This window comes from Cygnus olor, chromosome 3, assembly GCF_009769625.2.
Source record: "Cygnus olor isolate bCygOlo1 chromosome 3, bCygOlo1.pri.v2, whole genome shotgun sequence".
NCBI classification, from domain to species: domain Eukaryota; kingdom Metazoa; phylum Chordata; class Aves; order Anseriformes; family Anatidae; genus Cygnus; species Cygnus olor.
Window position 1 is genome coordinate 42,601,897 of NC_049171.1, and position 24,731 is coordinate 42,626,627.

The 24,731-nt window shown below is 37.2% G+C and overlaps 1 protein-coding gene across 1 annotated transcript in view; it reads left to right on the top strand.

Moving 5' to 3' along the window:
* The window catches only part of KLHL32 (kelch like family member 32), a 122,680-nt gene that overhangs the window by 73,113 nt on the left and 24,836 nt on the right, over positions 1-24,731 (top strand). The window contains 1 exon segment of the mRNA XM_040552897.1: positions 12,493-12,708. Within this exon segment, the coding sequence (XP_040408831.1) occupies positions 12,493-12,708 (216 nt within the window).

Consider the following 24,731-nt stretch of genomic DNA (forward strand, 5'->3'; position numbering starts at 1 on the left):
CTTGAATTTGAAAAGGATTAATTTTTAATTAACATTGTATGGAATAATCATTGATCAAAATATTTTTTTTTCACTGAGTTTTAGGTCAATTTTAATAACTGTTATTGTTAGCCTAGTTACTCCAAAAACAGTTTATTTCTGCAGCTAATGTATGCCCATGCTCTAAATGCCTTTCCAGTTTTTTGTTAAAGGACGTCTGTGGCTTCACTTCTTTCTGGTAGTGTTTGAGGGGATACAGAAGAGGGCACGTCATATACTTCTGAATTTTGAGATATTGGCAAGCACATGTAGTTGTGAACACTTGGAGTTTGGCTCTACAATGACCCATTCTGCTTATAAAGGTGGTGGCTTCAAGGCTTCAAGGTGACATATTTAAGCCAATGATAATTTTACTTTTTTTTTTTTTTTTTTTTTTTTTTTTTTTTAACGTATATAAAACATTGATTAAGTATTTCTCTCTTATGTATTTTTGTGGAAAAATGCCTTGGTGGTAAAGCACAGAATTCTGACTATTACCAGTTTGAGACTGGTAGGATAGTTTTTTATCCTTGTTAAAAATGGCTAGAAACTAAATAAAGAAATCTGATCTTGATCTTTGAAGGCTTATGCTTTCCTGATGCTTTGCACCTTTAGCAATGTGAACATTCATGTGTTTTGTGACCACTTGTGACTTTTTTGGTACTGATGAAGGTCAGATATAGGAACTACCAAACATGGACTCAAGGTCCATTTTTGATGTTTGAGCTTTGGTCCTTCTAGGTTTTCTGTTTTTGAGAGTCAGATTTGTCATAATTTCTGACCAAGAGAGTGGTAAGTGAATCCGTGGTCAATAATGCTTAAAATACAAACAAAAAACCCTTAGTCCTATTAAAGCGTGGTGAACTCATTTTATTGAACTTTTTTATTTTATTCAGTGTTGCTTCCATGTTTTTTTAATTCTTTCACTTTTCTTCCCACATTTGCACTACTCTTTTTTAAAAAAATAAAAATAAATTAAAAAATCCTGTTTTCTTCCTGATACCAGTTCTGACTATTATTTAGTAACCTACCAACCAGCACGGCTACTAGTCGTGTGAAAAAGAGAGATGTTCTTTTCACTGCATAAATTTAAGGACAGTGTTGTAGAGAAGTTTTATTTTAGTAGGACATACTGCTTATACATGTTACAGACATTTTGCTAATACACTAAACTGCATAAATTGTTTTACAGTTGGGACAGGGGAAGAATTCTATAACAACTGAAACAGTGGAGTAGGTTCTAGACAATTGTAGTTCTTTTTCTTCTGCATCATGGGCAATTTCTTGAACCATCCTTCTGCCCGCCTTTTTCTCTGTAAGACGAAAATTGCTCTCGGTTTAGTGCTGCGACCACAAAATTTCTTAGTTATTTTTGGGTGGTTAGATATTGCAGGAGTACAGAGCTACCTGAACAGAGAACAGCTTTCCAAATAAAATATATTCTGATACACCATTAATGTTGCCTTTTTGTCATCCAGATGCTTATGATCAGATTATTAATTGATGAGTACCCTTGTATCTTCCCGCAGCTGCAACAAGTCTCTTGAGATGCAGAGCTGCAAAATGTTTGAAATCACATGAAGGTAGTGCAAGCAGTCCTGTACTGCCTAGTACAAAGACCAGGGTAATTTTGATCCTATATCCACAAGCCAAAAGCAGTTTTCTGAAAATTTTGTCAGAACTTTCTAGCTTTCTTGTATTTTCTCCATGTTATAAATATCTTTGCACAAGATCAAATCCTCTAGGAGTCTCTCTTTTTTTTTCTTTTTTTTTTTTTCCTTTTTTAAAAAAAATAAAGAGTTGAGCACCTTAAATCTTACAAGGTTGTTTTTCCAGCGTATATTGTTTTCATACCCTTAAAGTGTGGACTTCAGAACTGGGACCAATATTTGAGCAGTATTCTTAAAACTGCTATGTGAAGCAGCAAGCGTGTTTCTTTCTTTTATTAGACAGCACTCAGTGTGCATTTTATGATATGAGCCTTTTCTTCGCCATGGCACTGTGCTGAGAACTCATGTTGCTATTTTGACAGCTTCTCAGTCCCTTCTGGATGGCCTGTAAGTGTTGTTCCAAATAGAACCTGTTATATTTTCTATATCAGCTATGTTCCTGGTTCTCAGAAATGCTTTTTGTTTGTTTGCTTGCTTTTTAAAGTGATCATTTTGCTGGGAAAGCTAGGCAATACTCATATTCTGTCATTCTGATAATTTGTGACCCCACTGCTTTTATGGAGTCTTTTACAAACTCTAATAGCAAAATTTACCATTGCCTAGTTCAATTATATTTTTAGTGGTGTTGGATCAAGAATCAATTCCTTGAGGACTTCCCTAGAAAAAGTTACAATACTTGATAACTTACTTTGAGGTTGTCATTGAACAAATATTTCATCCGTCTAAGATGTATCCTATTAAATGTATGTAATGATAAAAAAGAAAGTATACATATTACCTGGATGTCTTGGAGAACTCGGTATTCTGTCAATTGAGTTTATGTAAATAACCATGCTTGTTCTGAAGAGATAACAGATACTATTTTCCAGCGCTTACCTGATAGGTCTTACTATTTTATTCTTTTTTTTTGCCTGTATTTGCAAATAGACTCCTAAATTAATTCCATCCATTATGTGACACTAGGCTGACTAATGTACAGTTCACTGACATGATCTGCAATCCCTTGCAGGTTCTCCATTTTTCCTACCCTTTTTCAGTGTTTACTCTGGATTAGAGGTCTCCATAGCTAGTTCCTTTAAAATTCTTTGCTTTGTTGTCCATGGTGGTGGTATTAAGGCACATAATTTCTGTTCACATCTGCCTTAGTTACAGATGAAAAACTGTGGTGAAACAGCAGAAGCATATGTGGGATAGATTTCTGTTTTATTTGTAAAAAAATAAAAAAATTTAAAAAAGCAGTGGAGACATAAGTGCCGAAATTTTCTGCCCTTTTTGTGTCTCTTTGTGACATCATCATCTACTTTTAAAAATGGACTATGTCTTCTTGTCATAAATTCATTATGTTTACTTCACATTTTTCCATGCTTACTGTATCAATTTTGGTACTGTTTTATTGATGCTTCCACATCTCCATTTAACTCACCAGCAACAGGATCATTTAGTGACCACACACAAACCTTTGTCAGCAATATTTGATCTTCATGAAATACTGTAACGCCCAACTTTCTCTGATACTTATTGTGTTAAATTTGCCCCATCTTATTCTGCCAATATTTCTTGTATACTTGGGAAAAGCAAGTTCTTATACAGTTTCCACAAGAGAAGCTCCCTACTGGTGCCATATTCCTTTCACACAAGTCAAATGCTATTAGAAAGCTCTGGTGATGTGACTAATATGATGCATTAGGGGCTACTAATCTTGAATTGTGACTCGATAGACTACTTTGTCTATCAAAATTATACTCAATATTGAATTATCTTGCACTGGATTCAGTCTTTCTGCAGTTAGAATATCGCATACTACCTTAAAATTCTGGGGAAGTTTTGATGCGTTGTGAGTTGTTTAGCAAATGTGTCTGAGATGGAATGTATCTGTGTTAATTAACCAGTCGTTCCACATGTTTTAGACAGTTATTTCATTCTCTGGTGGGATTAGATGCCTACCTCACTTCCCCGTTCTCCATCGTTAGATGCGTTTATTAGCTTTGTAATCCTTAAGCGTTCAGTGGAAGGCTGTTGTCTGGGATTCTGAAGCAGAGAGATTTTTAACTAGAGCGGTCCCTCGCTGGGTTTATTACACAGCAAACATACACATCATTGAAATGTTCCAGAAATAAAATGTCATAAAAAGATTATGAAACAGAATTGTTTGATTCATATAGTCCTTACACATGAACGCCTCCCTTGTTCTTATTTATACCTAGAGTGTAAACATTAGTATATTGGTAAGAATTGATAAATATTGGTAATAGAATATTCTGCTTATATGTCTCCTAGTGCAACATTATGAATGTTGACTTTCTTTTTTAGTTAGTGACTACCCTGGTAATCCATCTCATCATTATTTGTTTGCATTTATGCAGGCCTATTAAAGGAATTATCATCCAGCCACCATGAGAAGCCATGTCTTTTTGGAATTGTAATTCTAGTAAATCTGCTGCTGAATTCCATACCGCTTCTCAGTTGTTATCTCTGGGCTCCTTGTCTGCATGTGCTCTCCTGCTCTTTCCTCTGGTCTGGGTTTTGTTCATGCATCTGCATTTGAATGTGGTAGTGTCTTTGTCCTGCCAGGGCTCCAAAGCAGTTCATAGGCAGCACAGTAGAAACAGACTTTCAGCTTCAGGTTTTCTAGTCTGCGTTTGGCCCACAATAGATAATGATGCAGACAGGGTCTCGGTTAGCTCTGGGATAGATTATGGACAGCTCAGATAGAACAGAGTGAGATTTTAGCTGCAAAGTTCAAACATGTCATTAGTGAGCAAATCCAACTGTTTATTTTTCCAGATGCTGATGGAGGGGGTCTGTGGAGGTTTTCTACAGTGACAGCAACTCCTGCGAGCTATTGCCATTCTGAATGTTTTTAATGTGGAAAAACAATGGTCTTTTCCTGTCAGTCTCATTCTTAATAATGTGTAATAAACTTTTTGAGATGTTTTCATAAAGAGATTCATCTGGAGGCTGGAAAAGTTCAGTTTTAAAGTATTAAATTTTGGCAAAATAGTAAGTTATGGGGGAAAAAAAGGCATTGGAAAGGTAAACTCTCAGGTACCTGAATACCTTTGTTAACAGGTCTAACAGTAATGCTGATTTTTTTTCTCATTGGTAATGGGAACAGGGATGAATGATAAAAATCACTTTTTAACATATTGTGTGTTAGAAACATTTTTACTTGCATTTCCACTTTATCTGAAAATTTTCGTACTTAATATTGATTTTAAACTTATTTTGTGTTTCAGAATGTTAAGGGGATTTTCTTGCCTATTTTTGGAAAAAGTCTTAAGAAAATAACTGAAATTATTTTTCCCCCAGTAAGTAACTGGTATGTAACAGGACAATTATGAGATCAGTTACTCACATATAGAATGAAATGAAATTGGAAGCAATTGGAAAATCATTTCTGAGCATCATTAGTGGAATCTGCTGCATTTCAGTGGCTCATACTCAATTCCCATTTGTAACATGTCACATCATTTCTGTCCTGTCTGACAGACAGAAGGGCTGTTATTGTGTCTCACTTGAGGAGCAAGTTTACAGAGAATTTTCATGTATTAAATCACGGGATGACTTCGTGCTACTAATGTGACACCATCAAGAAAAAGGCAGCTTGAGCTTAGGATATTTCATGCAAGGTAATTTATAAAGCTAAGGAATTGTTAATGGCAGTGCACAAGGTACTGCTGAAACATCATGAGGAATACTGTGACGATTTTGCCCATGCAGAAGAGTAAATGAAGTCCAACTGGGAGAGGTGTAGAAAGGGGCAGCTAGGATGATTGGGAAGGCCTGCTTTACGTGAGGGGATTAAAAGAGCTTAGCTTTTTTAGCCTAGCAAAATGAGGGCTGAGGAAGAATATGATTGCTTTCTGTAAATACGTCAAGGGAATAAATACCTGGGGGAAGAGAAAGAGAGCTGTTAGACTGAAAGATAATTTTGGCACAGGAACAAATGCATATAGACTGTCGGAGGAAATTAAGCTGGAAATGAGAAGAAAGTCTCAAAATCAGCTGAGTCTTCTGGTAGTTGTACTTGGGAGCAAGCACAAAGTCTGTTTTAAGCTGGATCTTTCTTAGTTTGTGATTGATGAGCTTGTCTGGTATAGTAGGGGGATTGGCTCCCACTCCTGTGTTATCGTGGCCTGAAACTGTTACTAAGCTCTACAAAAGAGATGAAAGCAATGGTATTGCACAGTTTTTTTTTTTTTTTTTTTTTTTTTTTTTCTTTAGTAAGATGGTAAATATTTTTTTAACTGCTACTCCTGTGAATTTTGGATTTCTGGAGGACAAAACTTGCTCTTTCTGGATTTGACATCATTAGCAACAAAGAAGGGATAAGTGAGCATTAGCATACAAGTTTGATGGTGGTTGATGGATTAGCCAAAGTTTACGGCTTTTATTGTTCACTGTAGTCTCTCTGAAGAGTTAGCAAAAATGTAAAGTAATGAAATATTTTTGAAGATGACGTACCAAAATCCTGTGACTTCTGCCAGAGTAAAGACTGCAGGATTATGTCATTCCTCATAATGTTTGAAGAGACCAGGTTCCCATAATTTGGAAAAACTAAAATGTTGATAAATCTGCAGAAATTTTTCCTGTGGGCTTACACTGTCTGAAATAGTATAAAAGAGGCACGCAAAAGGTTAGATAACCTTTACTTTCCATTTCATCTCTGTATTTTTATTTGTTAAATAATACTGGTGGTTATGATTGTTTTACCAGGAATACCTTTCTAAGCAGTGAAGTTTTTCATCTGGGGAGTTTTTGTGCCAGGTACGTAAATTCCTACACCAACGTCTGCTTAGCAATGGAAAGCAGCTATTGAAAACACTGCAGGACTTTACTAGTGGTTGTTCCAATGGTACCATGAAACTTTAGCTGTAGTCTTAATGTTTCATTATTATATTTCTTTCCATTATACACACAAGCGTGTATGTAATATATAAGAACATAATTAGGATCACTTATTCAGATGGATTGCCATTTGGAAATACCTGTACTGTTTAATCACTTAAGTGAATCCCTCTGAGATTCTAGAAAATGTTGACTTTTTGGTTTTACTTTTGAGTGTCTGCATATTACATGTTTCACTTTGTTTTTCAAAGACTAAACACATCTCATCACCTGGGTAATCTGGGAATGTCACAGCTTTCTATTGCACTAGTGAGGTCACAGACCTCCTGCATGCCTTCGAAAAGGGTGCTCACTAACACCAGTCAGCAGGATAGAAACTGAAAGCTAAGCAGATATAGGGAAATACTGAGTGAGAAGGGAGATATGTCCTCACAGGGAGGAGGGAAAATAATAGGCTTGAGTTGTTTTGTTATTGCTGCTCTTGTACTTAGTCTGAGACCTACTTTGAAATAACAGCAAGGATGCAAAACAACTTTTCATGCTTTTAAGCATGAAAAGAAAACAAAAGTAAGAATTAAATAAAGTGCAGAGAAAGTAGTGATTTACCAGGAAAAAAAAAAGTCAATTAAAAAGTTATCCTTTACTGTGCCGATAAATATACCTACCCTCTGCACTGATCTTGTAATAAATGTAAACACCATTTTATACACTGTGAAATTCTGACCCAGCTGTTCCACTGTGGCTGGACTTCATCAAAAATGTCTTTCATGCTTGAACTGGATGGCTCTGGTGCTTAGTGCAGGAAAACTTCAAATAAGATCTAAAATGCAGTTTTGAGGGATTTGTGCATATGCTCAGTATGAAATATGTATGCCTGTTGCTGTGCTGTTGACTACGTGCCTCATCTGTCAGGTCTTAGGTAAGAGAGTGAGGTTTTGGGGAATTATGTTGATATAGAAAGAGTGAGACCCAACAAAAATGCATTTTTTTCTCTTAAAACTGAGTTGATGGCTTTTGTTGCCATGTAAGTGTATTTTTGTCACTACAGTTTTTCACTTTGTTAGTATTGTTGATCTATTTAGAGCCTGCCTTTGCTATGACTTACATCAAGGTTCTGGTGTGAACGGTGCAGCTGGTTCGTAGTATTTAACAAAGTGAGAACCGGGAGGACTTGGGCTCAAGACCCTGCTGTGCTAGGTGCTGCTTGAGAGCAAACACATCCCTGTCCCAGAGACCTTACAGCTCATTTTTTGTTTTAAAGAGGCTGAACCCCTCTTAGGAGAAGACAAAATAGTGTCACAATGCAACTCTGTCAGCTTTAGCAGCAGGGCTAGGCATTTAGTACCTTGATTTACAACAGTGTTGTAATCTAAATAGGAAGCAGGTGGAGTTACAACTGGGTATGATACTTCGGATATTAATGGCTTGGCTTGGCAGTGGAATTTCTAAAGCTGTATATACTTTTTCTGTCTTAATTATGCATTCATTAAAAGCTTTTATACCCAACAGAATAAAGTAAATATTTTTTGATCTCTGTAGTGTGCTCCCAGACTGTAGATTTGCACAGCAGGGTCTTGATAATCTGAATAAATTGTATTTCCCAAGGAGTTTATCTTTCAAATAAGGTCATAAAGAAATGCATTCTTTCCCCTTAGTTCTCCTTGTGCTTTTTCTGCTATTTATAACATGGAGCACAGGAACAGAGGTATATTGTACTCTACTGTGTACTTGGTTATGATTAACTCTAATTTATCAATCCGTTACTTACATCCTTTTCTGTGCCTTTTGCAATGCAATTATTCTTTAAAGTATGAATGAATAAAGATGGATTTGGAAGTAATTTAAATACAATATTTATATAATTTTCCCCGTTTGACAATTTATCACATCTCTATATTAAAATACACCTCTGCATCAAAACACAGACAATGTCACATCATTTATTTTGAATATCTAATATCGTCTTTCAGGTTATGTTTGTTTGGAAAACTGATTTTTTTTTTACAAGGGTTTTAAATGGCAGCTCATTGTTGAATTGGTTCAGCATCTAGAGGCTGATGCTACTGAAACAGAAGGCCAGTAACGTAGAACAATGGGGACTCTTATTTCTGGGAGTGGGGAAGAGGAGGAAAGTATAGTAAGTGGAATGCACAGGATCAAAGACAGTTTCTCATTTTAGAAGTAGACACTGATAAATAATTTGGCCAATTTATTAAATTGATTTAACTACACTGTGAGATTTTAGAATCTGTTAGTTGAAGATCTGTATACATGATCTTAGACACATTTGTTCAGTTTGCATATTTCAGTGTAACATGCATCATATCAGAAGAGAGAAGGATCACTATCTTTCCCTGATTCTCTGTGACAGTTCTGCTTGTGTTCCTATTTCATCCTTCATTTAAAAAAATATAGGTGGCATATATTTTAAAGTTTTTATAAACGAGATTAAAAGTTACAGTAATTTACATAGGACTGTTTTGTAGTTTTTTTAAGAACTTATGCAGTGATATAGTTCCAGAAGAAAGATGTGCACAACTTTAAAATTTTTAGCTGCTCCTTTAACACAATATAATAACATGTATGGAAACCAGAGACTGCTAGAACTCATGACGAGAAATAAATTTCCTATTTAGTATCCTATTTCAATTTTCACTTATCAAACAATTTTTAAATTCAGTTAAGAGTTTAGCTTTTGCAAATCTATTCATAGGAAGCCAATCAGGCTGAATTGATAGTGATTGCTTTGATACTTTTGATACTTTTTTTTTTTTTTTAAGCTGGAAGATAAGCTGTATTTTTTTTGCAACTTACATACTGCATTTATTCTGATGTTTTTGAAAGTCTTACCAGCTATTGAGAGCTAGGTTATCTGATACGTAGTATACATCTTGCAATCTCCGCATGACATTTTGGCCCTCTTGTATCATCACAGAGGCAGTAATGTATAGTACTGTGTCATTTTGATTGGAATATTGGTATGACAGTCTGATAATTTTCATTTGTAAAAGCTAATGCACCATTTACTTCTTTTGCTGTGAAATACAAACCCATAGATCAATTCTGACCTTGCAAAACCAGAAATAAGTGTTTCTGATTACAGGCCAAGATCATTTTAAACAAAATATACTTGCAGTATTCATCAAGCAGTAAACCATGTGTCCAGCAGGTCATTAACACACTATGTTAGACAACGCGTCAAAAGACTGCTGAAGCCTACCAATAAAAATAAGTAAACAAATAAACCCCATAATAAATAAATAAGCAGACATATAATAAATAAATAAACATCTGGAGTAAATGAACACTTAAAAATAGAAATAAATAAATAATATTGTAAACAAACAGCTGATGAGAGTTTATTTATTTATCCATAGGTATCTTCAGCCTCTGCAAATGTATGACAGCTTTCATCAAAAACTTCAATTGGTGTTGATTTAAGGGGTAGGGGAGCCTGGGGGATCATCAGAAATACCCAATGAAAAATGCAGGTGTACTGGTATCTTTCAGATTTGGAAATGTGAAGATTTTTCAGGGAAAATTTGCATTTGTGTGTCACATTACTCTCTAATGAGGAAAGATTTTTCTATATTATCTCCAATCCTCTTCTGAAGACCCCCATAAGCCACCTCCATTGACCCTTAGTGGAGTTTGGTTGGGCTTGTATTTTAGTTGGAACGTTGCTCCTCAGATCCCAATGCTTGATCATTTATTTGTTTATTTTATCCTCCCCAAATCTAGCTGTTTACTACCAAAGAGCTCAATAAACATACACTGAGTTATTGTAAATTTCTTGTGGGATGTTTCACATTCATTCAATCAAGAAGTTTTTTGAAAAAATAGTCTTCCAAACCAGCGATGATAACACCATGGTTTTGCTTGTTAAATGCTGTGAGGTTTTAGGACAAGAGGGAATGGCCTCAAGTTGTGCCAGGGGAGGTTTAGGTTGGAAATGAGGAGACATTTCTTCTCAGAAGCAGTGGTCAGGCATTGGAACAGGTTGCCCAGGGAGGTGGTGGAGTCACCGTCCCTGGGGGTGTTCAAGGAAAGGTTGGACCTGGTGCTTAGGGACATGGTTCAGTGGGTGACATTGGTTGTAGGGTGATGGTTGGAGCAGATGATCTTAGAGGTCTTTTCCAACCTTAATGATTCTATGATTCACTTTGATTTTACTGCCTACTGCCTTAAGTTGGTGCCACCATTGTGTGGCTATCCTCAACGTGGTGTTGTGAGGTACTGTTTGTGATCTGCAGATACTGAGTCACGGAGCGAGTGCACAGAGCGGATACTTCTCATGTAAAATTCATTCCTTTCTTTCTGTCTGTCTGCAACTAGAGAGGATTTATCCTTACCTCCTCTATGTTAATGTGAAGAGGGGGTGACACCATAGAACTGTTCCGAATTTCTGTGGCATTGGGGATGATGGCTATTAGTGGTTATTCTGACAACATAAACAACTTTTCTTTGTTCTTCCAAGAAAACAAAATGAAGCTCCTATGCTGCAGTTTAAGTAGGTAATGAATAGGATTTGTCTTTAATCTACGACAGTGCTAGTGAAGGTGGACCGTTCAGGTTGGGAGATAATGCAGCAAATAGGAGCCTGCGATGGAATTTGATTCAGTTTCCTCCGGTACTGACTTCTCTAAGCAGGTGAAAAAAATTCTTTCTCCACTCTCCATTGCATATGCATAAACAGCTCCACAGTCATTGGGACAGCCACCCAATTCACACGTTCGAGATGTAGCCCATAAAACCTTCCAAAAAAAACCCTCTTCGCACTTTCCCATCTTCCCTGTTGTTCTGCTCTATCTGCCAGCCGTGCAGCTCATTTGACATTTACAAGATTTCTTGTCAGTTTCATTTGGTTCTGCCATCCCATCCAGCAGAGCAGCGAAAGTGAAATTGACTTAATTCAGTCTGTTTCTCTTCCCTGCTCTAGTCCCTGTGTTAACGAACCACGGAGCGAAACTGACAACAGTTCTTGTCACTTTCACACCTGGAGCTGGTCAAGGAGAAGGCTGCTGAGAGGGAGCAATGCGGTAAATTGGAAGATGAAAACCGGGATTGCGGAGGGGAGAGGAAGAGACGTGTGAGCATACAGCGAGAACAGAGAGAACAGATACACGGGCTGCCTTCCCAAACGTCCTGGGTGCTTTTCTCTACCGTGGATGAATTATGAGGAGCCTGTGGTCTAGAGTAGCAATAGTTGGCTGTCCAGACACTGATTTCCAAGGGGTGTCAAGACAAAAATATTAACCTGTAAATATACATTACCTGTTATCAGAATGAAAAAACTTCTTTCCCTGAGTCACTGCAGCTTTTGTCTCTGCAGGTTTTCAGCTGCTAGAAGGAGGGAGAGAAAGAATTTGAGACCAACATCCCCTATAGGTTGCTGTCAGTGGTTGGAAAAAGAAAGGTCTATTTGTTCGTTGAAGATAAATGCACGCAGAATAAAATGTAGCTCACAGTCTTGTATTTTGTGAGGTTTCGTGGAACTAAAAATCGTACTGCACAGGTGCTCTAGTTCGATCAGAACAGTAAATAACGAGAAACAATTGTTTTGTAACAAACTATTGTAGTTAACAAATACATTTTTTAATCCACTTGTTAACTCCTGTGAGCTCTCGTTATACAGTGTAAATCCTGCTGGTTTATTATTTTATGTATTAAGGTATATTTCTTATAGATGCTGTATGCATATGTAACTGTAGCAGTTCCAAAGTAAATGAGTAGTATCATATATATTTGCATATGCACTGTTAACATTTGCACATACATTCTGAATGAAGCTGTGTTAATTAATTTCAAGTTTTATTACCTTCCTTCTTCTCAGCTTCCAAAAGAACAACCTTCTTCATTATCTGAGACCTGTGGGCTTTTTGTTCCCCCTTTTTTTTGGCTTTTTTTTTTTTTTTTTTTTTTTCTGAGACATATTTTGTTTGCTTCACCCATTTAGGAATTAAATAGTTTTAATTACTTGGACCTGTATAAGCTTGCGGACCTCTTCAACCTCACTTTGTTGGAGAATGCAGTGGTTGACTTCTTAGTAAAACATCTCTCTGAGCTATTGAAGAATCATCCTGAAGAAGTCCTGGCACTCCCATACTGTCTTCTTCGAGAGGTTTTCAAAAGTGATAGACTCACTTCACTCAGTGAAGAACAAATCTGGCAGGTAAGGAGACTGGTGAACAAGCAGAATGTGTGATACTCTCTAAACCATAACAATGCTCTGTTGCTTTGGATCCCTGGAGCAATCTTGAGGGAGAATTAAGAGCTTGCAGAAAAGCTGCGAGTAACAACCGAAGGAAATTTCTAAATGAAATTTAAAAACGTCATGTTGTGTTAATGCAGTTAGTTTGTTCTAAAGAGAACTGTGTTTTATTGGTTAACTTGTTTTGTTTGAATGTGGCCAGAGATTTTCTTCCAGATCAAAACTTTGCTGGTGGGAAGAGATGGCCAATGCATGTGACTCTGTTGTTGTCATCTCCGATGAGGCTAGTGCCACAAATCTGGTGACAAACCTGCTTCTGCAGTCTGTCCCGTTCACTTCAGAGAAACTTCGTTAGTCCTTGAAATTGTTTAGGCCACCGCAACGGATTTTGCCTGAATCAAACTGGAGGATCGTCACACAGGCTGCTCTGCTCAGAGATGAGTGGAGGCTTCAGTAGGTTTGTGGCAAGAAGTTGGAGGTGGCAAACATTTCCTTTAAAAAAAAAAGTTGGATCCAGAAAAAGCACCAAGTTGCTTGCCATAGAATATTAGCAAGATACAAGCATTATGTTGTAACCTCTAGTGTGGGAGGAAAAAACACCTATTACGAAAAAAATGTCTAGTCTGTAAAGAGAAACACAAAAACTAAAACAAAATCTGTCCTTGGAAACATTCCCATCATATGTCTGCAAAAATTGCAGCTCGTGATATAGTGGAAGTAAATCTCTGTAACGTTTGTTACCCAAATACTTTTTTTGGTCTCTTTTTCACTGTCATGTTTTACAGAAGGAAAGTATTTCAGGGTATTTCAAGGTAGAATGCAACTTGCTTGAAAGACACCTGTGCTTTCTTTTAGGAAGTGGGTTATCTTGGCCCAGCAGAGAAGACAGAGAATCAGAAGAGTGTTTTATATTTATTTCAATCTCTGTTACTTATCTACTTATCTTTCAGATTTTTAAAGCAAATTATTTCATGTATATGCCATCATTTTCTCAAAAGGTAAAACGTGTATTCATTTGTAGGGCACTTCATGTTCTGTGGATGAATAATGTCATGCAGGAACAAAGTATTCTTAAAAAATAAAAATGCCTAGTTAAGCTCTTCAAACCACAAAGACAGTATGCAAGTGTAACTTAACCCTTCAGTCTGACAACTGATACACCGTTTCCCAAAACTTTGAGGCTAGATTATGGAGTATTTTACAAAGGTATTTTCTGCAGATAGTAATATAAAGATAGGCTCTTTCTTGCTCTGCTCTCTAGAGGATGTCTTTACAAGAGAACCTGCAGCACACTACCTGTGATAGGTTTTTGTTTCGTTTTGTTTTGTTTTTAGGCAGGATACTCTGGAGTCCTAGCCCATATTCTGTTTATCAGAAAAGTTTTTGATGTACAAGTTCATATATGGGGCATGGCTGATTGGCCAATTTGCTTTTATTGTTGTTTTTCTGCAGGTTCACTAGCTATGTGCTTGGAGATACTTTTGCTAGAAAAATTGTTACAGAAAGCCATGTAGGTATTATTTAATGCCAGCTCAATAACTAACAAGCATACACAGGATCCTGTGTGCCATCCAGGCTACTGGAATAAAGTTTGGAAAGTGATTTTTAAATCCTGTTTCATTGTGCTGTCCCGCAGAAAGAACTCAGAAATAATATTCTTAATTGCGTGCACTACAGTTAGTTAATTTCATGAGGCAAATCTGACAAAGCCTATGTTTCTGTTGCAGGGTCATAGTGGAGAGAGATACTTATAGGTAATATGCTGCTTTTTGAGTGACAACAAACTCCACACTGTCCATTTAAGTGTTATCATAATTGCCTCTCCAAAGGTTACTAATGCTGTTACGAAGAATTTTTTAAACTGATTTTCTGCTGCAGGCAAAATGTGTGCGTGTCTTTTAATTCAGTCTGTACAACCAGGAATAAATATATATTTTATAAATATTCCAGGTCCCCAGGATGAATTAAAAGACATACATAAATATTTACCAATTTAGGCATTCAGAAGGCAATAAGAAGCTGTTTTTGCTTTATCTTAGTAAATAAGTAATTCCCTCATAGTCAACCCAATAGAGGAAAATCAAATCAGACTGGCTATATTGCCTCAAGTGTAGTTAAGTTCATCATTTTTGCTAAGGTTATAGTGGTAATGCAATATACCATGGAAGAATCTAATATTCAGCCCAGGGTGAAGATTGGGTATGCCAGAGGATTAGTGTCAGGGTGCTTTATAGAAGTGAAACTTGATGGACAGGCTGGAGACAGATCTACAGAATCTCATTAAATTGCTGAATTGTTCATTACTGAGTACTCTCACTGTAATAAAGTGCTCATTGACTTTGACAAATCCCCATCCCATGTCTTAAGGAAGAACAGCAAAGCAAGAGGTGTTGGGGAAGCTAGAGGAAATTGGCACAAAGTGGGGCAGATAATAGAAAAGCTGATTGGGGATGCTACCATTTCATTTGTCTGTCTTACCTGTGACTAGTGTGGCCTCCTGCACATACACATGCATGCATGTTATGGCAGTATGAGTTCACAATGTCCCCAAGGCACCTCTACTGGTAGGGTTCCCATGAAGCCCGAAGCACAAATTAAAGCTTCCCTCAATGAACCTCTGGACAGGATGTCATTGTCTGCAGAGCTCACTTATTTTCAGTAGTTTAAATTCCCGATGTCCACTGGGCGATTCGATCCTAAAGCACATAAAGATTAAGGTAGTTATTTTAAAGCATCAAAGTACACAGAGTGATGATGCTGGAATGTGATTTAAACTGAAGGGACTGCACCTCATATCTGTCACACTTTGGATTTTTGTTAGACTATCAATTATGAATTGCCCAATTCCAGTGAATATTGTAAAATACAACCTTGAACAAACCAAGCTTGAGAAAATTAAACAGTAACATTAATGACAATTTATTAGGATGTGGATTAGTGTAACATAATGTAGTAATTCCTGTGTATTCTTTCAGAAGGAAAAAGGTGACTTCCAAAACAGGTTAAAGTAGACAAACTTGTTAGTTCATTCCTCTTTCTACCTCTTAAAGTCTTATGAAAATCTTTGGTCTCGTGTAGGTATCTTAGTGGAGAAAATAGACAATGAATATAATTATATATTTCTTAAATAAGCAGAAAGAAAAACCACCAGAAACCCTCTGTAGGATGGGAAATCAGAGAAACATGTTAGATTCAATCTAATTATTTTTATTTTTTTAACTAGGCTAAGCCAGTAACTATTATTATTAGGTGACACAGGGTTTGTTTTCATATTGATTTTTGCATTTTACTAGTGTGTGAGATTATGAGATATCATTTGTGATTTGTCAGCTCACTTAGGTGTCAGTAAACTTAAAGCAGTGACATGGAAAAAAAATATTAAAGGAAGGAAAATGGGAAAATCTTGAAGAAACTGGGGGAAAAAGCAAATTCTTCGGTACGTTTTCTCTTCGTCATGAGCTGTGCATGCTTTTTTCACAGGAAATGGTCATGATGAGGACATAAATGTCTAGTTTATCACAAAGTGAAAAGTGAATCTTTTCATAATTGGCCATTACTAAAAAGGCTCATTGGCTCTACTTTAAGGAAGCAGATGAATTCTTTCCCTTGATAATTGGCAAGGTAACCAACCTTGTACAACAGAACGTGTTCTCAGAGAAATCTAGCAGGAGATGCCTTCTTGCGGGAAGCAAGCAACTAGAAAGCAAGCCAAGGATTTAAATAATAATAAACTCACGTTAGACTTAGTTGTAATATAGTTATGTCTTGTCACATTTGTGATTAAAAGCTTCAATGTCATGAGGCCTAAGTGTTCATATTTTAAGGATCAAGCTAATAGTTAGATATATCTACTGGACCATTCAGTCTCCCAGCAGGATATTGGCAGGGAGGTTGAACTCGATGATCTTCAGGGGTCCCTGCCAACCTCAGCCATTCTGTGACTGGTCAGATGATGCTGTATTAAACACTGCACTTGATACAAGGTGATCTCTTGAGTCATGTTAGGCAAAGAGTCTTAACATGAGATCAGTATAGATTAGGTTCTTCCTCCCCTGCTGCTGGTTAACTAAGTTGTTGAAAGAGAGATATTTTTAAACAATTAACTTTAAAAATAGATCAATTGTAGTGTTTGCCAATGCTTCCAATGTTAGGATTAGGAAGTTTGGGGGTGGGATTTTATTTTACCTATAACTTGTTTTCTTGATTATCAACTGCTAAGCAAATAACGTAGGAACAGTGGGCAGAAAGTTTATTCAGCTAGAAAGCATGACCCAGCTGTGCTGGGTCTTTTCCAGGGCTAGGCTCCCAAGGCATTCCAGGAGCCTGTTAACTTGTGTGCAACTTGTGAACTCGTGTTCATGAAGCCGATGATCCACATGTGAAAGTGTAGCACTAGTTACTCCTTTTGTTACTATAAACGGGAAGTGCAAAAGCAGTCTTTGGTTTCCATGTTAAAGAAGCATCATTGCTTGAATAAGTAGAAAAATAAAGGACAGGAAGACTATAGTGTCAATAAAAAATTATAGGTCAATAAGAGTTGTTAAGTGCCTGTTTTATAAAAATGTATAAATCTATTTTTTTCACTACGCACCTATTTATCCTCTTCTTCAGAAGGGTAAAGTGCCCAATTTTTAACTGCCTTTTCTTGCACTTCAGCTCCATTTTGAATCTCTTGGTGTGACTTGTGGAGGGCCAGGTATATTCTCCTGCAGAAATCCCACAGGGTTTAGCACTGTTAGAACTTTTGCTGTGCACACATTACAGCAGGCTGTTACGATGGAAGAGCTCCCTGCCAAAGACAGGCCCTCTGACATCTTCCATCCATCTCCAGCAATGCCCACAGTTTCCTACGCAGAACAGCAGTGTCTAGAAGTGGGTTGCCATGTTCCAGCACAAACTTGCCATTCCATCAGTGCAGTACTTCAGCTTTTTTGCACTGTCAATCATTTGATTCTACAGAGCAATTTTTAATATGAAGAGAGCAAAATTTGTGTTTCTCAATGGTATATGTATGTTGTGACAAAATGTGGACTAAGTGCCTTGCTAAATGGGGACTTAAGTTTTACTGCAAAATAAGTAATGATACGAAATAGCAAGCGAAGTAGAGCATTTCAGTAATCAAGGTTGTGTTTAAACAGTGCATTAGCCTTTCGCTGTTCAAGAAATAAGCTTAAGTGCTCTCTTGGGCAATAAGTAAAATCATGTCTGGTGGTCTAATGCTTGTCCCTGGTGAGTATTTAGCCTAAGTAGAAAACCACCACACTAAAACGTGGCTGTCAGCCTCTCATCGTGAGAAGCGGAGAAAAAAAAGGAGTTTGATGCATATCAAGGCCAAGGTGAATTGGTAAAGCTACATGGGAAAATTAGCATATTTCTTGTGCATATTTCGCTGTGTTTTCAACCCTTTTTTAATTCACTTTTCATGAGCAGTCTACATAAAAGTGCCAAAGAGCCTGTAGTGAATCAGTGTCCACTGTGCTGGATCTGTGATGGTCGTGCTATGTATCATGGCTAGCTGCAAGCAAGATTTTGTTAATAAAACATAAAAGAAAAATAGCGTGAAAACAGAACCTGTGATAGGATGTAGGTTTCATTTTCATAAGACTCATCAAAATAAGACGTACCTCCCCTGAACTGACTGCAATTGTAATACTCCTTGCAGTCCCTCCAGACTATTTGGGTAGGATTCATTTTTGTTAATATATGTGTGTGCAGCATTTTTGGTAGGATGTCCCTGACATGTAGGGCAAGCTAGCAGTTGTGGCACAGGAGCTTCAAGGTGATCTGCCTTCTGGAGCTGGAGACCGGGCAGGATATGTACCTGCTGCAGTGGATTGAGGCAGTGGATGTAGGCAGCTGAATTTCATGCTGTGCTCTGCTGGTGTGCTTAGCTCACACATGTTTTTCACGATAGTTTTTGCATCATTCATAACAGTATTGGCATTTTGGCTTATGGTGGAAATAAGTGCTGCCCCTGTTTGTGCGCTCTCCCCCTTAGTTTATGAAACACCTTCCCCCCTTTGTCTTCCTTAGCTTAAATCTAGCGTTCTCATAATCTGGTACTTTACATAAAGTTTTGTGAACTTCATGTATTCCTTTGGTCTGAACTTTCCAAAGTTTCTGCATGTTTTTTCTTGAATATTGGCTAATCCCATTATTTATTTATTTTTTTATCAACAATGGCGGCATTGAATGGGATTTTCTGTATTAAAAATAAGGTTATATTAGGAGCAACTATGTGTTCTCCTAGTTTTTCTTTTTGTTGCATGTCAGTTCCTATCAGAAAACTTGATTATTTTGCTGCCACTGCTGTGAGCAATAGAGGAATTACTGGAGGGCATTGCTTTTGCCTCAGTGTCCTACAGTAACATTGTCTCACCTTATTTATCCCAGATTAACTTCAGAAAAGCATAAAGCATCACACCAGTATTTACAAGGGCTGCTGTGCCCACAGCTCTTGAATTTAGGTCATTTCTTCAGACAAGCAATGGATGTGTGTTTGATTTAGAAAGCCAAAAGAGGACACCAAGGTGTGCACGCAGCAAGACAGCTTCTGTGATATTGCATTCTGCATTTGAATTAGTCTGTTATGGTGGGTTTTGTGTTGACTGCTCTGCTCTTTGTGGCATTGGCCTGTTAGAGATTAACTGAGGTATAATTGTAAAATTGTATAGTACGCAGATACGTGGTTATGTGATAGAAAGTTGCATAGCTCATAGCATTGTGAAAGCCAGACATGGTTGGAAATACCCATTACTTTCATTTTTAAGGTGAAGAACAGCATAAATAAAGTCTAAAACTAACAGATACAAATGATCAAATGAGACAGTCCAGTGCTACTATCTTAGTTAACATCTTACCTTCAGATATGAATGTTAGTAATCTCTTCCCTTTCAAAATCCTAGTAAAGCTGTTTAATACTGTTTCTGATGGGTTTAAGCTTGTTGAAAATGATAGAAATGAGAAGCTCTTTTGAGAATCCCCAGCTCTGCATTTCATTCAGTTTTCCTTTGAGAGCTGGTAGAAGCATTGCCTCTATTTGTACCTTGAAACCAAAGAAGATAAAGAAAGAAAATTAAACTCCAGGTTGACTAAAACCATATAAATTTTATGAGGTTCGCCTTTCAGCAGTTGCAGTTGTTTCATTTTGCTTCAGATAAAATTTGATTTTTAATAATAAATTAATGTTTGTTTTAATCTTGCAGGAAGTAAACTCTGACATCCCCATTTCATGGAAATACATTCAGGATCTTAAAGCCTTGTTTGCAAATGCATTCAAGTATTTAAGTCACTTTTAAAAATAAATTATATTCTTGGGACAATTAGTTGATTTTGAAAAAACTCATTGCTTAAAAATAATGAGTCCAGCAGTAATCTGAAGCCCATCATATGGGGATTAAGATTAAATAGTGGCCTTCTGGTACATAAAGGGAGCCTACAGGAAAGCTGGGGAGGAACTCTTTATCAGGAAATGTAGTGATAGGACAAGAAGAAATGGTTTTAAGCTAAAAGAGGATAGTTTTAGGTAGATATGAGGAAGAAATCCTTCCCTCAGAGGGTGGTGAGGCACTGGCACAGGTTGCCCAGAGAAGCTGTGGATGCCCCATCCCTGGAGGTGCTCAAGGCCAGGCTGGATGGGCTTTGGGCAACCTGGTCTGGGGGGAGGTGTCCCTGCCCATGGCAGGGGGCTGGAACTGGATGGGCTTTAAGGTCTCTTCCAACCCAAACCATTCTATGAATCTAAATCAGAATAAATTAAATTGATATTGTTAAGAATTTGTTATTTGATTGAAAGGGAAATTATTCTGTTCTCAAAAAAATCTGAGTGAGCTTCTGCTAGTGTACTTGCTTTTATTTTGTATTTAAAAAAAAAAAAAACAAAAAAACCAACAATGGGGGAACAAATTCCTAAGTGGAAAATCAGCCGAAATAAATACCAAATAGATGTGTATTTATTGTCATTGTGCTAATCAAGTTCTTAGTGGAATTTGAAAAAAGCAGAAGTAAATTGTCCGCTCACAGGAAAAGGCTTAAATGTTCCCACAGTTAATATTAGTGGTCCCGTCCAAGTTTCAGCAGTGCTTCAGAGTTGAAGAATCAAGTTTACTAATTTGTAACATGGACTTCAGTTCAGTGGCTGGTGTTTGATGATTGCGTGAGTGAAGTGGATAGGAGGAAGCAGAGGTAACTCAGGCAGCACTTGGCTCTGAGACCAAGGTAAGGGTAAACCGATGCTGTAGTTGTCAGAGGGCTTAGTTCATTAAAATAGTAAAGAAGAACAAACAGAAATAAATTATTCTTGCAGTGAAGATGCTGGTGATATCACTGTTAAAACAAAATACCTGGTGATTTCACTTGGAAAAATTGACCTCAGTGATTTTGCAGTAACATGGCATGTTGAGAGCATACCTATACATATAAACGGACTAAGAGGAGTATTTACTTTGATGTGTGTTTTTGTGTGACCTGAGATATTAATGACATATAAGTCCTATATAACTGTTGTCAAGATTATTATAGAAAATGACACATTTTTATGTGATTTGTTGGATTTGCCTATTAAACTCATAGAAAATTATACCCTGACAATAGGGAAGGAAGGAATAGGAATCTTTTAACATTCAAGACCCATTTAGACTAATTTTCACAGAGCTGTACTGTATATTTTATAGAATTTTGTCTATTTTGTGCCTATTTCATTCTCTAACAATTTTACTGATGAAAGCTTGTAGATTCCTGTCTCATTAGAGAGCCACTGTACTTTAAAAATATATTTCAAGGGAAAAAATAAAAAGAGAGGAATAGCAATAAAAACAACATGTATCGTGTGGTGAAAGATTGTCCTTTCCAGTTACAATTATGTACCAGCAACTTACTTAATGCTAAGCGTGCCTGTGTAAAGTTTCAGTGCATTTGATGTCAGCCTGAATGTTTCCTCTAAAATAAAGGTGAACAGTTCTAGATTTTGAAATGATGGCTGCTGAGTTGGGGTATGCTGGGAAGGGGGGGGTGTTCTTCTACCCCCCATGTGCACTTTCCGTACCTTGTTTGAGAAGAGAGAATCCATCATTATTTAAGTTGGCCTAATGCTATCATAAATTTTGATCTCCTTAAACTAAAAATCAAATCATAGTTAAGGGTCCTAGTTAGAAGCTCTGTTTATGAAGAGATAACCTTCTGTTCACTGCAACTTTAAAACAAACAAAACAACAACAACAAACCCACCCCATATTAGATAATATAACTAGCAGTGTGATTTTTACTATTATGATGAATAGTGGAGGGGCCAAATTGGAGCATTCTGTGATGAGTTAGAAAATGGATGGCAAGGAGTTGTTACCTCAGAGTTTCCTGCCATTTGATATAGTTCAAGGAGAGAGGCAGATCTGTTAGGATCCATAGGAACCTGTTAAGCTGTATTTTAGGAATGCTTATGATGGTGGTTGGAGGGTTGGTCCTCTTCTCTTAAGTCACTGTATGGCTGGACCTGTGTGCAAGGAAGAATCAAGGTTATATTCAGATGCCAGTTTTGGGGTTAGGTTCTATTGCTTTGCTTTGCACTGGTTAAACTGTCACCCTCCATGCTCTTTTCTGATGATCCTGTTAAAAACAGAAGTTACTTTGATTGAAGCAGTAAGTAGAGCCCTTCCAGTGTGATCTGTCCCAGCTCATTTATTTTTTTTCGTGTACGCTTCCAGGTGTGATATTCATTGCAGGGCACAGGTTGTCGATAGTGGGGTACCCATGAAGGCTGTTGCAACAGGGGCTCCACACTAGCTTATACATGTTTTAAACATCAGTTGTATGTATGGAGTGTCATTGCTTGGGGTTGGATTGGGCCTTGCTTGTTCCCTCCATCATAGCAGAAGAATGGGTTAGGTGTAAGAAGCACGTTTTTTAGGTCTGCCTTTGTATAGAAGCTCCAAATGACCATAAAGGAAGCTACTCTATGGTTTGAGGACTTGATTGCACAGGAATGCAATTCTCTTGAAACGCAATGTAAGATAGTTTTGTCTTTGCTGCTCTAAGGAAGTTGAGAAAGAATACAGTGTTTTGCAGTCAGTATGGAGATGTGCTTTTCAGCTTCAAAATTTCTTAAATACTTTTGTCAGATGATACTTAGGGACCTAGTTTATCTTCTGTTTCAGGTACCCACATCTCACCAGGCTTCATTCTGTGCCATGAAGCACAAAATCTCCACAGGATTTTGATAGTTGAGACAAGAGACTCAGTTGTGGGCAGGTTGAAGGGACAGAAGATATTGATTAAGTGTCAACTGTGCCATTGCTATCTTCTGTCATATCACTTAATTTTTCTCTCTCTTAGTTCCCATGTCTAGAAAGTGGTTGAAATGTACACTTCTCACAGAGAAACTTGAGTTTTAGTGCTTATAAATTGCTTTGAGATACTTGGAAGGAAAGTGCTATATAATTTTGAAGTTCAGATTCCCCAGAAGGTGTAAAATGGCAAACTTCCATGAGCTGTGATAATTTACAACAGCTGAGAGTTTACCTTCTGTCCCTACCTTACTTCACTTCATGCTGAGTAGATGAAAAGTTTAGTTTTCTGTTTTAGCAACTTATTGCTTTAATATAATATGATGCATTACCATATATAATATTATGTATTAATGTAGTCCAGTTAGACTTTTATGAAGCTGATTTTTGATCATAGCTATTTTATCACAAGTCTAAAGAGCTGAAATATTTTTATTGAGTTAGTCAATGTCTTCTAGGTAGGCTTCTGTCAAGTCTCATTTCCATTAACAATTAGGAATAGTAAAACAAATGCAAGCAATAAAATGTTTGGAAGAAGTGAATAGAGTTTTGAAAAGTATACTTTCAATTCCTAACCTTCTATAAAAATGACATTTTTTCCTATGTGTTTCTATAAAATTCCTGTAAAATGAACCTACCACTTCCTCTCTTATGATGTTTTTCATAAAGTAATAGCCCTTTTGGGAAGGCTAGTATCATTATCTTCTACTTGGGAGGATGAAAAGCTCACATTCATGAGAGTTCATCTTTGGGATGAAGAATTCCTCCTTTCTTCATAAGGTTGTTTTCTGGAAGTATTTATTTTTTAAAAAGAGACAGAGGTACAGCTGTTAAAATTGCTACTAATGGAGCTGTTTGACTAAGAAGTCTGCCAAAGTCTTGTAGGTTTTTTGTCCTCCTTGTACCTGTTGAGGACTGTGGAGGACAATGTATTTGTCTAACAGACCTATGAGGAAATTGGGCAACTGGTGATTGATGCGTCATAGCTGATATGCTTTAAAATGATAGATTGTACCAGTACTTGAAGAAACATTTTCTTCTGAGTCTTCCCTTCACTCCATCTAAGAGAGTGGTGGCAGCTTCCCAAACTTTTATTTCACATCTCCATTAACATGTTAGGATTGTTCTGGGGTCATTACCAGGAGTTCATTAAATCTATGTATGTATTGTCAATAGCGTCTTTAGACTTGGAAAAGGTTGGGCTTTTAATATTTGGAACAGGAAGAAAGGTGGAACTCAGCTGTCAGCTGAGTGGAGGGGCTGAGGGGGAAATACTCACTAACCCATTGCAGACTAGGCAACTTTTGCCGTGCTTCCTTTATCTAGGATTTGGAGCTAATGGATCTTATTTGGGCTGATTTTGGAGCCTCCATGCTATCTGAGGGTGGTAAGAATTCCCTCACTGTAAAATAGAAAAGCACCCACGTTCCACAGCATTATGTGCAGACTGTACCTTGACAGTGGTCAGAGCTGGCTGAGAGGAAAATGCAGGCAACCTACAGAAGTGGGATGTGTGATAACTTGAAAATAACATGTGATTACTTAGTTTGATATTTAAAATCAATTTGCAGCTCCTTTTCTTTCCAGAAAACCTGGTCCAGTGAATTTAGTTACATCACCAGTAGACTTCAATAAATTGAAGTGAAACAAGAACAAGTGACAGCAGCATCCTCTGTGTCTGCAAGCAGTGCGAACTTCTTCGTTTTA